The sequence below is a fragment of the Chanos chanos genome, chromosome 7, assembly GCF_902362185.1.
Source record: "Chanos chanos chromosome 7, fChaCha1.1, whole genome shotgun sequence".
In the NCBI taxonomy this organism is placed as follows: Eukaryota; Metazoa; Chordata; class Actinopteri; order Gonorynchiformes; family Chanidae; genus Chanos; species Chanos chanos.
This window is the reverse complement of record NC_044501.1, coordinates 38692078-38706238: the sequence shown is the minus strand read 5'-3', so window position 1 is coordinate 38706238 and position 14161 is coordinate 38692078. Positions and strand designations below refer to the sequence as shown.

Sequence of the window (14161 nt, the reverse complement as noted above, 5' to 3'; positions counted from 1 at the left end):
AGGGCAGAGACGGAATAGCCCGTTGGTACCCGGTGTTGTTTAATCCTGTTTGTGTGAACAGGTTAGCTTTGTCTGAGGAGGTGGACCTGAAGAAACTTCGCTTCTTCTCCGTCCCGCACGATGGCGGTTCTCCGTTCACCTCGCCCGTGGACAAACAGCTCATTCAAGCCCAGCGGAAGGCGAGAGACATGCAATACTTACACTTCGCTTTTCACCAGCTGCATCGTTGATGTTTCTAGTAGAGCTGTCAAAGTTGATGTGTTAACACGTTATTAACGCGTTCATTTTAACAGTTATTAAAGCGTTAACGCGTTTAATAATGAATTGTTAACGTGCGACCTTTCACTTTGACTGTTAGCCAAAGTCAAAGTTAACACGTTTATAACGCGGCAACTTTGACAGGCCTAGTTTCTAGTGTCAGTTGAACTCCGAGGGAGTTAATCTGCTCTCACCCCGCTGAGATGGTGATATGGGTTAACACTCTTTGAGTTTGTAAATTTAAACACTTGTGAATTTACTGAGATTCATCATGTGGGTTTTTAGGCAACTTGGTCACAAGAGTAAGTCTCCAAACCAAGAGATATGAAAATAAAAATCAAAGTATTTTACAACCCGTGCAGTTCTAAGGTTGTTTTTTTTTTAAGAAAGATCAATGTATTTAATTAAAAATGGCATGAAGAAAAAAAAACCCATTTTTGCGAGTGTTGATTAGAGATTGATCTTTTGTTGTTTCCAGGTGGTCGAGCGCTTAGAAGCTGACTTGGGAGTGAAAGTGGAAGAACTGCGTGTCCCACAGCTGAAGTATTCTTTCCAGATATGGGACACCTACATGGGCCTACCCGACGACAACGGACAGGTCTGTTCACCCTCGCTGTGCAGGTGCTAGCGTTGCCGTAGCAACCGGCCTCGTAAACGGAGGCTTGCGGGTTGTTATCTCACGCGTGACGGTTCATTACTGACGTGTTTGCTGTGCAAGGCACCGAACCACAAGGTTTCTCCAGAGGTGTTTAGACCCTGACATAGAAAATAACTGTAAGTTACTCTGGGTAGGAGCATCAGTAAAGTGAACATGTATCTGTGTATAGACAGAATCAAGACCAGACTATTGTGTGTATTAAGACTGAAAGGTATGCAATCCCATCACTGAAGTCCAGAGTCCCTGCTGGTTTTTGGATTGGGCCCCCCCCCCCCCTCATTCACACACGAATGCACACACACACACACATATCTGAAACTGTATATGCAGAGTCCATACAGGTTTCCTCGGGTATAAATGAAACCCTAATGAAACCCAGTATGAGTGAAACCCAGCAGGAATCTGGCCCCTTGAGGACCAGACACAGGGCTGTGTGTGTCCCGTCTCTCTGAATAAGAACACTGATCTAGGATCTGTTTTGCCTTTCATAGCCTTAATAAGTAGTATTATATTAACACAGATTCAGTCTTTGACTAAACACAAAATATAATATACATAAAATACCAAAAAAACAAACCAAAAAAAACCACCAAAAACACACAACCCACAGACGAGCTGATCCTAGATCAGCGATCGTGAGAGCATTCGTTTAGATTCCACGTTGCGATGTGACGGTCGTGTGGTCTTTTTTCCCCAGCGGCCCAGACCCTTCAAGGAGTACATGGCTGAGGGCGGACCAGCGGTGTGGCCTGTCTGGGAGCTGGTGAAATGGATGATGGGACGGTCCTCTCACACCGTGCCTGCCATCGGTAAACACCGCCGCATCAAAAGGCCTCTCTAGCATTACAACAGGCACCTCACCTCACAGTCAGTCCTCAGGACTCCGTACGGCTCTGTTTCCAGGGCTTTTATCGCCAACTACCCATAAATTTTAAGGACAGACCATAAAAAAGAACTCCAGATAAGGACTATTCAGGAACTCCAATGTCCAAATAGGTCCGTAAAACCGTCAAAGTGTTTTCACAGTTCGTTATTACCGGTTTAATTTAATCCGACCGTTTGACTTGGTGTGAAACTGAAATTTAAATGGCGCCGCCCTATCTCGAAGCGTGAGACTGTCGATGTGAAGATGTCTGTATTGAATATGTGTACGCGCTATACTGTAGGTATGTTAAAATACATGGAATGTCATCGGAGCTGTGACGTGTAGCGTGTGGAATTGTACGGCCCCGGGGGCGTCAAAAAATTCCCAAGCTATTTATGTTCCAAACGCACATCTGCTCAAGTCGCATTTTTGCACACGGTTCCTCAGATCTGGTGCCAAAGGTCCAAAGTCCCGTTGGTCTTATGTCTTTTCCCTAACAATTAAGAGGCTGTATGTTTACAAAGGAAAAACAGGGGGCGTTCCGTGCTGAGGCAATCCCAGACCGCAGTGTTTGGTTGACGTTAACATTAACTGGACCTCCTGGACCTGGGTCTATGGCAGGGATGGGCAAATCCAGTCCTGGAGGGCCGGTGTCCTGCTGGTTTTTTGTTTTCACCTCTTAGCTACCTGTTGATTTTCACGTTGAAAACAGGTGGGCATGCTCTTCAGCCAATCAGAGACTGTATTTAGTTGGTCGACAAGAAAAACAGCAGGACCACGGCCCTCTAGGACCGGATTTGCCCGCCCCTGGTCTAAGGAATACCGATGTAGCACGTTGATCCCTGACACACTCCTCCGTTGTTCGTTGTCATGGAAACAGGGCTAGCTCTGGTGGAGATGACCCAACGCTCTAAACCTTCCCAGTTCATCCTCAAGCAGAAGGAGGCGCTTCAGCGGGAAATAGAGGAGCTCTTGGGAACTGACGGGGTGCTGCTGTACCCCACACACCCCCAACTGGCCCCCAAACACCACCATCCACTCTTCACCCCTTTCAACTTCTCTTACACAGGTAGTATGGAATCTAACTGTTTACGTAATACCACATTCCAACCAAGCATGCACCGATAACAGATTTCACAGAGTATGAAGTATGAGTATGAAGACTGATATAGGATCTGCTTCTCTCAGTCCATGTAATTATGTTTAGTGGCTTTACGACATGCCAAACTGATCTCAGATCAGCACTCTAACTCCAACACATATGATACAATCAGGAAAAAATGACAAATTGAATCGTGTGTGTTACACCCTGGTCTAGATTAAACGTGTGCTTTCAAGGGTGTCACTATCAATGTAGATGAGAATTCACGTTAATTTACTCTTAATTTACAGTTCATGTTACTCACACACAAACAACACACATTTGTCCATTTTCAAAGGAATCTTCAACATCCTGGGTCTGCCCGTAACTCAGTGCCCCCTGGGGTTGAGTGTGGAGGGCTTGCCCCTGGGAGTGCAAGTGGTGGCCGGGAAGCTGCAGGACCACCTGGGCCTGGCTATGGCCCTCTACCTGGAGAAAGCTTTTGGAGGGTGGAGAGACCCTGGAGCAGCCTAAAACATCTGATTAGTTAAGAGCTGAATGTTGAGAACCATTGAACGTTGAGAACCACGCTGATGACTGAGGGAGTGGATTTTTTGGTTTGAAATGGCCTTATGCTTTCTTTGTGATTAAAGAGCTCATAACTGGTTTCTGTCTTTGTCGCAGTGGAAGCAGAGTTTGGGTGGAGGACAGTACTGTTCGCACATGTGAAAGATAGTTTGAGTTTTCGGACATATTTTCAGCCTCCCTTCTCCATTCATATTTATTTCTGCTCCAAAGGAAAAAATAAATGCAGTTAACGCAGTGAATTAAGTTTGATCTGCTGCAAAATAATAAGAGTTACATATTACTACTTGCCCTCATACAGAACATGGAGCCAGCTCCTTTGTCCTGTATCACACTTCATTAAAAAAGAAGAAAAATTCAATTACTTCATTAACACGCTTATATTCTGCTTCTGACAAAGCCAGTTTCATCTAGAGCAGGGGTGGGCAAATCCGGTCCTGGGGGTCCAGTGTCCTCCCGGTTTTTTGTTTTCACCTCTTAGCTACCTGTTGATTTTCACCTTGAGAACAGGTGAGCACGCTCTTCACCGAGATTGTATTTAGTTAGTCGACAAGAAAAACAGCAGGACCACGGCCCTCCAGGACAGGATTTGCCTGCTCCTGATCTAGAGGGTTTCGGTAGAGTAGAAAATGCAGTATTTTTTTTTTTAATGACTTCTAATTGCCGTCTTACTAATTGTCTGATGTGAATGCGGGTCCGTAGAACTGGTGACATAATAAACGAATTTATACAGAGGAGGTGACAACTTTCTTACTTTATGTAGATACCTGCGCAAAGATATAGAACTGTTCAGTGAGATGAAATAATTGCTAGATCAACAAACAGGCGTCAAACACACACCAGCCCTCATCTTTCTCTCTCTCTCGCTTTCTCTTTCTCTTTGGGACCAGGCAATAAGTTAAGGGTCAGGTTGAGAGACTCAGAACCAAATGCGGTCCTGAAGCTCCAAAGCAAAGATTTCAACAGCGTAGACTTAAGACAAGCCTGGACATGTTTTGCTTTATTTTATCCCTTCTTTGTAAGGTTGCAAAAAAAAACCCCAGACATTCTCCAGAATGTTCCAAAAGAACCTGATCAGCGAAAACCCAGCCTGACCTGTCTTTTTATTTTTTAACCTTTCTTTTTTTTTTATCGTTTGGACAGTCAAAAGCCGCAAACGTCAATATTTTTACATTCTCATAACAGAGCAGATGGACAGATTGGTTTTTTTTCTTTCTTTCTTTTTTTTTGACAACAGTGTGGGCAACCTGTACCATAGCTTTAGTAATATTGACAAGTGTCAGTCAAAAGAAAGGTACAGAAAGTCTCCATCGAAATGTGTGTCCCGCCCCCTTTCCGCTGCCCCCCCCCCTTCCGCCCGATATTCTGAAACCTCTTGGGGGGGAACTTTAAAAACAAAGACAGAGGCAAAAAAAACAAAAACAAAAAAAAGTTGAACCAAATAAACAAAATGAAATGATCAGTAAGAAGGTCCCTGTCTTTTTGGCCATGTGGGACCGCCAAGAGAGAAACTGAGGTAAGACCAAACAGAATGTCCCCCTCAACCCTCCTAAAGTCATTTCCAAACCCCCCCCCCCTCCCCCAACTCAAAATTTGGCCCATGTTTGAGCATGTATTTTCACATATGTACGTGTGTGCGATTTAATCAGATGCCCCAGGTTCTCTCCTCAGGAGATGGTGGTAAAGGCCTTGTGTGTGTGTGTGTGTGTGTGTGTGTGTCTGCGCGCGCGTGTGTCGTAAGTCAGTCCGTGGACTCTCTCTCTCTCCTTAGGAGACGTTGGTGATGGGTTTGTATTTCTTGAGCCGCGTCCACTGGCCCGTGGAGTAATTCATCTCGAACACGGTGTCCACCAGCATGGTGGTGGCCCCCGTCCCGTCAGCCTTGGGCAGGACCTCCGTGTGCTCGCTCAGCTTGATCTGAATCACGTCACCCTGTTCTGGACACGGGTTCTCTGAGAGAGAGACAGACAGACAGACAGACAGGAATCACAAAAATGTAGAATCTGTGTGTGTGTGTTTGGAAAGAGAATAGGACACTGTGTGTGTGTGTGTGTGTGTGTGTGTGAGAGACAGAATTAAACCTGCAAATTAGTTCAACTGCGCAACAGCGCAGCTGTCTGGAATTTCCATTAAGTGCCAGCGACTACAATAAGTTTAGATTACCGCCCAGGTTATGGGCTGTTCTCCGGGGTATCAGTGCTCTACCGTGCGTAAAAAACAAAACGCTACCTCGGGATCCCGCCATAAAACCCAGGATGAGGGCTTTCTCTGGTCGCGTAACTTTGTTTGCCGTCTTGAACATCTCCTGTGCAGCGTACATTTGTTCTCTCTGGTTAAAAAAAAAAAAAAAAAAAAAAGAGAGAGAGAGGGGGAGACAGAGAGAGAGAGAGACAGAGAGAGAGAGAGAGAGGGGGAGAGAGAGAGAGAGAGAGAGAGAGAGAGAGACAGAGGGGGAGAGAGAGAGAGACAGGTAAAACTACATGGTAGTTTTGAACGCCTTTCTCCGCTATGTTAAAATGACCACGTGTCGTCGTCAGGTCGGGCCTGAGCCGTCGGGATCTCACCGTGAGCGAGAGGTTCTTTTTGGGCTGTGCCTGCTGGGGGGCCGGCGTGGGGGCGGGCTGGGCGGGGGCGGTCGGGGTCGTGGGGGTCTCCGGCTGTGTCGGGGTGGTGGCTGTGGGCGGAGCGTTGTTGGTGGGTGTGCTAGCGGGCGTGGCGGGGGAGGTGGGCGCGGTGGGACTGGCGGTGCTGGCGTTATACATGGGCGTGCGCTGTTTGAACTGCCCGGGGAGCGCGGCCGAGCCGGGCGTGGCAGACTCCTCCGGCTGGCGGTTGGACTGCAGCGCCTCCCGCCCCGAACCTCCAGCGTTCGCTTGAGGAAAAAGAAACAAAAGGGACAGAAAAGAACACAAAAACGGATGAGTATTTTGACAGGGATAATGAAACCCTACCTAGCAAAGCTCTCATACAAATATAAATGAATGAGTGAATGAACAAACAGATGAATGAATGAGTTTCAGAAAAGATCTTGACATCTTTGCATTTCTCACAGTGGGCTTTATATATAACGTTGGCACAACTATCACAGAAATCCAGACGTCATCTTTGCACACTTGGCTGGTTCACCCCCTCATTAATTTAAGATTAAAATACCAATGCGCACCACAAAAATGCTTAGTGAGCAACTCTTATGTTCAGTGATGTGTTATTAGATCAGGCGCCCGTACGGAGCAGTGACTTGTTACAGTGAAAGATCTACTGGGCATTGGGACCAACCTGGCTGCGTCTCTGAACTGGGAATGTATGAGGAGGCGGGCACCATACTGGGCGTTGCAGGCAGGTAACTGGTCGACGGCAGCGTGCTCTCGTTGTTTAGAGGCCCCAATTTCTGAAAAGAGAAAAAGAGAGAGAGAGAGAGAGAGAGAGAGAGAGACAGAGAACACAAAGCGTCAGTGTGAAATCGGAACCACAACCATCACACTTTGTATTTATTTATTTTTTAACATGGTCATCTTTTGAAGCAGAGAGTGTTGTTGATGAAAGGCTGCGTTGCCATGACTACCTGTGTGGACACCAGTCCAGCGGCGTAGTCTGGCGTGGCGTTCTCCACCACCGCCTCCTCTTTGGCACCTTTCTCTCCTGCCTCTGTGTCTGTGAACGAGAGCACAAAAAAAACGAAAAAAAAGAAAAAAAAATCAGTAAAACGAACATCTTTGTGTATGGCACTTTTTTGATTGGCGACGGTCACAAGGCAGATTTACAGAATACCAAGAAAGCGAAACCCCCAGTGAGCAAGGCTAATGATAGACTGGCGAGGAAAAACCTCCCCATGAAGGAAAAAGACCTTGGGAGGAGCTAATATTCGGAGGGGGCAGCCCATCCTCCTCTGTTTTGCACTGGGTTGTCTGACCATAAGGATGTAACATTACGTCTTTCTAAGGGATCGAGGGACAAAAAGATCTAGGTGACGTGAGATCCGTCTCAGGACATTTATTGTGTAATTGTACAGACAGTGAAAGGAGGAGGGGGGGGGGGGGGTTGGATCAGAGTTTGTCAGAGGACATTTCAACATGTGTCACGCCAGGGACAGAGTTGTGCCAAAGGACAAAAAGGTCAAGATAAGAGCAGCTGACACCAAAGAGTGTGACTGAACTTACCCAATGTCCTTCTTCTCCTTTTGGCTTCTCTTCCTGCTCCAACCATGTCTAACTCTGATATGTCTAATAACTGAGCAGAAAAAAAAAACAAACAAACAAGGATCAGGACACAAATCTCTCACAGGCTGTTCCATCTCAGGGTGATAAATCTCTCGGCTACCGCGTTCGTATCAGCTATTAGCGAAAGAGAACTAATACTTGACCGAATAATGACCGAATGGGGGGAGTTTCACCCGGGGTCTTTAACGCGGCGCCGTTACCTTGACGCCTCTCTCCTTGCGCAGGGGGGTCCGTGCCGGGGCGATGGGCGTTCTGTTGCTGGGCGGGCTGAACATACTGGGATTGGTGGGGCTCCGGAATGGAGCCTTGGGAATGCCCTTCAGCGGGGCTGCAAGGACAAAGACAAACAAGCGTGTGAGATTTACTCAGGTTCACATCAGAGACAGAGAGCACACACACTTCTAAAAGTCCTTCGCCGACACACGTCTGCCGCTCTGTGGTTCTTTAAACGCGTCGGCCGACCGGGCTCCCTCGGCCGCGTCGTCGAAAAAGCCGGGGAGGCGACACGTGATTTTAAAAAGGGACAAAAGAGAGAGAGAGAGAGAGAGAGAGAGAGAGACAGGGTAATGCCACTGACTTGTGGTGTCGATCTTCTTGACCAGGCCTCTGCCTTTAGCGTGGAAAGGCACTCCTGCTGTCTTCTTCAGCTGCTGAGCTGTCTCTGTGGCTGTGTGAATAAACAGTAAACAGTAATAGGTAAAACAACAACAACAACAACAACAGCATCAGGAACAATAAATAAATAACCACAAAAAGTGTTCACGCACACACAGACACAGATACACTCACACAGTGTCAGACTCACATTTCTGTAGTAGTTCTGCTCTGAGGGTGGCGCTCTTGGGTTTTCTCTTGAGTTGAAAATGTTTGACTGGGGGTGTGAGGGGACCCACCAGCGTGGTGAGAGCACTCTTATTCAGATACTGACACTCCAGAGGTAGCATGGACGACGCCTCACACTCACTCACTGTGCGGGAGGGAAAACAGATATCAACAGGTTTCAATTCAAAGACATAGACAGAGAGAGAGAGAGAGAGAGAGAGAGAGAGAGAGAGAGAGAGAGAGAGAGAGAGACTGGATAAATGCAACTAAACAACAACACTACAGAAACACCACAATGCAAAATATTTTTTAATTGCTTACAAAAAAAACCCCAAAACGATTTACTGTTCAGTGCAGATAGATAACTGTCTTCTCTAAAAAAAAAAAAAGTAAACAGAGAAATACCAAAACACATACATAAACTGGCTCCAGCACACATGCACCAGAAGAAAAAAGTTCTTCTAGGCCGACGGGCAGAATGATTCCCGAAGTGGTCGTCTGACCCTAGGCATAGTTACCCTTACCCTACCCTTACTGACCTTTCTCTCGCAGTTCGCCCAGGATGTCTTGCACGTTGGGGTTCTGCTCCTCCAGGTCCAGGTTCAGGGAGCCCGTTTCGGGGAAAGACTTGAGGATGTCAGCCACCATGAGTACCCACGGTTCTGAGTCCACCGTGGCCAGCTGAATTATCTCTGACAGCGCCTCCTTCATCTGCAGGATCCCAGACCAGGCAAGATCAGACACATCCAGACAGAACAGACGGCCCTCCACTTCTACCATCTCTAAGATTCATGCGATATTTGAGATGGTTTCGTTTTCAAGTCTCTGTTCTGATGGAATTACCTCAAAACGTTAGAAACTGCCTCTCTTCCCTTTACAATACACACAATGAGTCTGGTTTGCCTATGAGGTGTGGAACACATGTAATACCTGACCACTCTATTCCTTGTGAATAAATTGTTAAAGGCAGTGGCAAATTTTACAAACACTACTCAACTTGATCTGCAGCAAAATATATAGGCTAACGTACATAAGCGAACATAACAGTCACCCGGGTATATGAACGTCAGACAAATGATCATAGCACATACAGAACGGCCAACCGAAAAAAATGTATAACTTTGACAGCTGCGGACTCACTTCCGAATGAGAAACGTGCTGGAACCCATGCTATATGTTCTCTTCTATGGTACGGTAAATTACCTGATGTAACAGTACAGATATTTATTAACACGAACAGAGAGAGATAGAACACCACGCACTGGCCTCACTGACAGATGTGCACTAACCACACCGTCTTCCAAACCCGCCTTGTGGGCATGAAAATTCCATTTCTCCGTACAGTGCTTTATTAACTAAGTTGGTGCTGCGTGTCGTACCGTAATATCGTCAAGGTAACTGAGGTGGGTGACTGACAGCACGAATGAACGTACAGTGTTGCAACTGTAGGTGTAAAGTCTGTGTAGCGCTCTACGGTAAATGAGCATCGTGAAACGTTGGGTGAAGACAGTGTACACTGACACTCCGACTTCTTAAGTTGCACTGTAAATGAAACACACCCACAGAGTACGAGACGAGGCAATAATTCAACACACTATGGACCATCGGCACGAAAGCAACATATTTCAGTTAGCTTATCGGCTATATATGCTACCCATTTATTTGCTTATTCGCAAGCAATTTAGCTATCTAACAAATGAGCCAGGAGGTCCATAATGGCTCCAAACTTCCGACTTAATTCAGCTTTTCCTTTATATTGGCATTGCAGTCTGTTAAACAGCGTGTCAAACGATAGATTCGCCTCCCCCTCCACAGATACGACAGTAGCATAGCATAGCCAGCTGGCTAACTGCTGCAGCAACCGTGTCTGTGCACACTCCTGCGCTTGCTGAAGAATATGAACCAGGTGACAGAAATGACAAATAAGTGGTGGAGATCGAAGGAGCATGTGGTTTAGGAGTAAAAGACATCGCTTAAAAACGATAAGCGTTTCAAAAACTCAGTTTTAGCACAAGTTGTGATTTGTTGTCACTTAAGACCCACCTCATCAACCGTCCTGCGCGGGAGATGCAGCATCCCCAGCAAGAGTTTCAACTTCACTGGAGGTGACAAATTTGAAAAACAGAGGCGTATGTTGTCTATTACCGACACGGTAAGTAACGAGGCAATGCTAGGAGGTGTCCACAGCTCGTCTGTTGATCCTAGTTTGTTATGGAGCCACAGGCCGGTGTCGCTATCCCTCATCGACGCCATCTTAGGAAAAGAAGTGCAATGGGTTCGGGCATTTTAACAGGCTACCTAAGAAATCATACAACCACAGATAATAGGAAGTGAGACCCAGATGGACGACTCCTGCTGAAAAGTAACTAGCAGTTTATGAGGAGTAGGAAGTGTGACCATATAAGGCAGTAAAAAGAGGAAATTGCTGTTTATTTGTATTGCAGGCATTTGAGAATTCGAGATTGAGTTAATTAAAATTGCAGTTTGTCAAGAACTATGCTTTAGTTTTCATACAAGCCGCCACTCTTAAAATAAGGAACTCATCCCGCATTGAATAAAACTTACCACAAACTTTGATGCAAAATTACAGTCCAGAAAACAGCTTAAACCGGGGCGAGTATTAAACCAATGAGCATTTCATGATAACTTCTATAAGCATCTGCTCTCTTGTTTAACATACAAATAGATAAAATAAAATGTCGTTAAGACGTTCAAACTATAGGCTACACTTTTGTTCGGCTTCTCCTACGTGATAATGCAATGGAGTTAGGTATCTCGTCTCTTTCAACAACCTTTGCTACAACTGTCAGGACCCATCTCTCCCTTATGAGGCTGGTTATTTGTCTTGTAACCAGTACATCAACATTAGTCAATACATCAACGTTTTCACAGTACATTAACACTGAACATAAACGTCACCATACTCTAACTTTGCATGAGTATGAAGAGTATGTTTCAAGGGTCGCAAAATGAATGGTTACTGGTCGAGTAGGCACTTTCCCACATTAACTTTATTATATGACATCAGTTGTTTTTTTTTACATAACTCCTCAGTAGACAAAATACCTGAACATTTTTCGCAATAAAAATAAATTATTTAAGAGTACTTATAATCACTTATTAAAATATGTCACTTATTCTGGATACCTACCTAAAATGTTAGCGAATAGTTTTATCTCAGTTTATATGTTCGTCCGTGATATAAAGTTTCGTGGTGTGCATTTTATGAGTAGGGCCTGTTCGGAAAATTGTGTTTTTATGAACTGAGCTATAATCTGTTTCTTCTAACGACACCAATACTCATTTTTCCGGAAAGAATTTTAATATTATAGTATTAATCACAGTTGCTATTTTACGTGATTTCAAAAGCATCACTGCTGATATTATTAATATATCAGTATTAACTTAAAGGTGTAAAAACGTTCAATTCTCGCATAAAATATTTGTATATAATCAAAGCAATGCTACGGCGCTGCGTGGAGCACATCCACGGCACGCTATTGGCGAGTTTTGCGCTTGATCAAATCGTCGCTTTCTAGCGTAGAAGGGGCGGGTACGTAAAGGGGTTGCTGTGCTTTACAGAGATTCACAGGTAAATATCAATTTTTTCAGTATATGCTTTGCATTTCCCTTCAAAGAATTGACGACGAGATTTTAAATTAGCCTGCTGTCATTTTTCTGTGTTTCGCGTTCGACCGTTGGCTCCTCTGGTTATGAGAGGATATCAGCATAAAGCGCGATCTTTCGCAAGAAAGACAAAAGGGAATAGTATCCATGTTGTTTAAAACGCATTTAATGATCATAATTAGCCAATTTAACATCGAAATTACGGAAATGTTACTGTAAATAAGCTTGTTTGCTGCTGTATTCTTCTTGGTTTTGTAATCGCATCCCTCTCTCTGACTGCAGACATGTCGAACGACAGTATGAGGTCAGCCAGTGCGTTTCAGACTGGGATCTTGCTGCTTCTGGCAGTGCAGATCCTCTGTTTCAGGCCGACAAATGCTGATCCAGAAGCAGGCACAGTTATTCCTGCCGAGAGTAAGGGATTTTGCCTTTTTCAGTATTGTCTTCCTACACAACATTAAAAATCGTTTATTGAGTTTATTGAATTCAGCATACCTTGGCACAGTTAGTCAATAATGGTTCGTCTGCACCGTCACAGGCCCCTATACAAAAAGACATTTTCTGTATTTCGCTGTGGACAGAAAGTGTAAAGACAACTGCCTTGTTCAGTACTTTTAGAGGGAACTATATCTAGTGGTTTAGTGTAGATCGTGTTTTTAGGGTCAGAATGTGATTTAGCATTGAACTAGTTTTTCCTTTCCTTGACGATTTTGATGAAGAAAACATTGATCATCGCCTCAAGGATAATGCCAGTAACCTATATTAAATATTGGTGCTTTAAATCAGGTTGCAGTAATACATCAAAGCCTAAATGACTCATCCATTCTTGCTTCCTGTCAGGTCGGCCTTGCGTTGACTGTCACGCATTCGAGTTCATGCAGCGGGCGCTCCAAGATTTGAAGAAGACGGCATTTAACCTGGACTCGCGGGTAAGCTCCTCGTATTCTGTCTGAACAAAATGGTCTCAGTCGCAGTTGCTAACTCTACCGCATTTGTCTCGTCTCGTTTTCAGACTGAGAATTTAGTCCTGAGGGCGGAAAGAAAGGCCCTGTGTGACTGCGTTCCCGCCAGCACCTTGCGTTAAACAGAAAGGCCACACGTAACGGATACTCAGCTGACCATTCAACACCCATGTGCACCGACTGCCTGCAATACGCATTCACTCATTCACTTACAAACCTTTACAAAGTAACCATGGACACTGTCACCTGCTCTCTATTGCATCTCTATAAGAACTGCACTCATTGTACTCTTAATGATGGAGAATTATACATCACCCTATCAGAAGCTATAGGACGCAAATGTATAAGTATTTTATGTCATATATAAGTTCAATAGTCTATATTTCAGAGCTAGATTTTATAATATCGTTTTTGTTTTGTGAAGTCAGAGATCGAGATAGAAGGGTCTTTGAATAAGATGTAGTATACTTTGAAAGAGGTGATTGACATGCGTCATACAAAGCATATAATTTGCACAGTAGAATAGTGTGTATTTACCATTTGATTTTCATGTTATATGTGCGCGTTTTAGATCAGATGTATGGGAAAAAAAAACGTTTATGACACTTGTTTTCTTTTAGGTAACGCCACTTTGATTGTGAAAATATACAGAGACGGTACAAGCAAGGCCCTGTTTTAGAGTAAAGTGAAACATTATGGAATTGCAGTCTTGATTCGTGAAGTTGAAATCTTTTGTCAAAATTTGCGTAGCTTATTAGCTGACGTTTTTGTTTTGGTAGATACTGTAGCATGAGGATAGACTAGACAGTAGTTAAAATCTTTTTTTTTGTTGTTGTTCATTTTGAACCATTTTGGAAAACATGATCTAGAGAATGTAACCGTTACTTTTTTTTATCTAGTTTGTAAAACAACTCTTAATGTGAAAAGTGTATGTTTCCCATTGTATTAAACAGATAAAAAGGAATGTTGACAGATGTTCTTGGTAAAGAACCGTCGTATAGCGTGTCGTTTTTCAAGACTTTCTCATAGAAATAACAGCATTTTAACGGTGCCCCATATCTTTACAGATATTTTTTTTTTTTATTA

The 14161-nt window shown here is 44.3% G+C and overlaps 3 protein-coding genes across 4 annotated transcripts in view; 2 read left to right on the top strand and 1 right to left on the bottom strand.

The window, feature by feature from the left end:
* faah2b (fatty acid amide hydrolase 2b) overlaps positions 1-3528 on the top strand; it is an 8945-nt gene extending 5417 nt beyond the window's left edge. Inside the window, exons 7-11 of the mRNA XM_030779979.1 lie at positions 62-179; positions 737-856; positions 1614-1725; positions 2662-2850; positions 3221-3528. Of these exons, the coding sequence (XP_030635839.1) occupies positions 62-179; positions 737-856; positions 1614-1725; positions 2662-2850; positions 3221-3396 (715 nt within the window). The 3' untranslated portion in view covers positions 3397-3528. The remainder of the gene's footprint in view (positions 1-61; positions 180-736; positions 857-1613; positions 1726-2661; positions 2851-3220) is intronic.
* Positions 3529-4496: 968 nt separating this feature from the next.
* Positions 4497-10740, bottom strand: nelfa (negative elongation factor complex member A). 2 transcript variants are annotated; one of them, XM_030779944.1, is made up of 11 exons: positions 10530-10740; positions 9026-9197; positions 8470-8631; positions 8242-8331; positions 7865-7992; positions 7605-7674; positions 7010-7098; positions 6707-6835; positions 6012-6284; positions 5677-5776; positions 4497-5399 (listed from the first exon to the last, which is right to left on the bottom strand). In XM_030779944.1, exons 1-11 carry the CDS (start codon positions 10737-10739, stop codon positions 5215-5217), a joined length of 1608 nt encoding a protein of 535 aa, XP_030635804.1. In that variant the 5' UTR covers position 10740; the 3' UTR covers positions 4497-5214. The 2 variants fall into 2 exon arrangements, with proteins under 2 accessions (XP_030635804.1, XP_030635803.1); XM_030779943.1 differs by having other exon boundaries at positions 6012-6319; positions 6724-6835.
* Positions 10741-12017: 1277 nt separating this feature from the next.
* nicol1 (NELL2 interacting cell ontogeny regulator 1) lies at positions 12018-13946 on the top strand. Its single transcript, XM_030780704.1, has 4 exons — positions 12018-12078; positions 12396-12527; positions 12954-13042; positions 13126-13946. Exons 2-4 carry the CDS (start codon positions 12398-12400, stop codon positions 13195-13197), a joined length of 291 nt encoding a protein of 96 aa, XP_030636564.1. The 5' UTR covers positions 12018-12078; positions 12396-12397; the 3' UTR covers positions 13198-13946.
* The last annotated feature ends 215 nt before the right edge of the window (positions 13947-14161 follow it).

Coding starts and splice junctions, on each gene's coding strand:
- nelfa (XM_030779943.1), bottom strand. CDS start 10,739: ATGGCGTCGATGAGGGATAGCGACACCGGCCTGTGGCTCCATAACAAA. Junction 9,198..10,529: donor CGCGCAGGACGGTTGATGAG/GTGGGTCTTAAG, acceptor GGGATCCTGCAG/ATGAAGGAGGCGCTGTCAGA. Junction 7,993..8,241: donor CAAGAAGATCGACACCACAA/GTCAGTGGCATT, acceptor TTGTCCTTGCAG/CCCCGCTGAAGGGCATTCCC.
- nicol1 (XM_030780704.1), top strand. CDS start 12,398: ATGTCGAACGACAGTATGAGGTCAGCCAGTGCGTTTCAGACTGGGATC. Junction 12,528..12,953: donor CACAGTTATTCCTGCCGAGA/GTAAGGGATTTT, acceptor GCTTCCTGTCAG/GTCGGCCTTGCGTTGACTGT. Junction 13,043..13,125: donor CATTTAACCTGGACTCGCGG/GTAAGCTCCTCG, acceptor TCTCGTTTTCAG/ACTGAGAATTTAGTCCTGAG.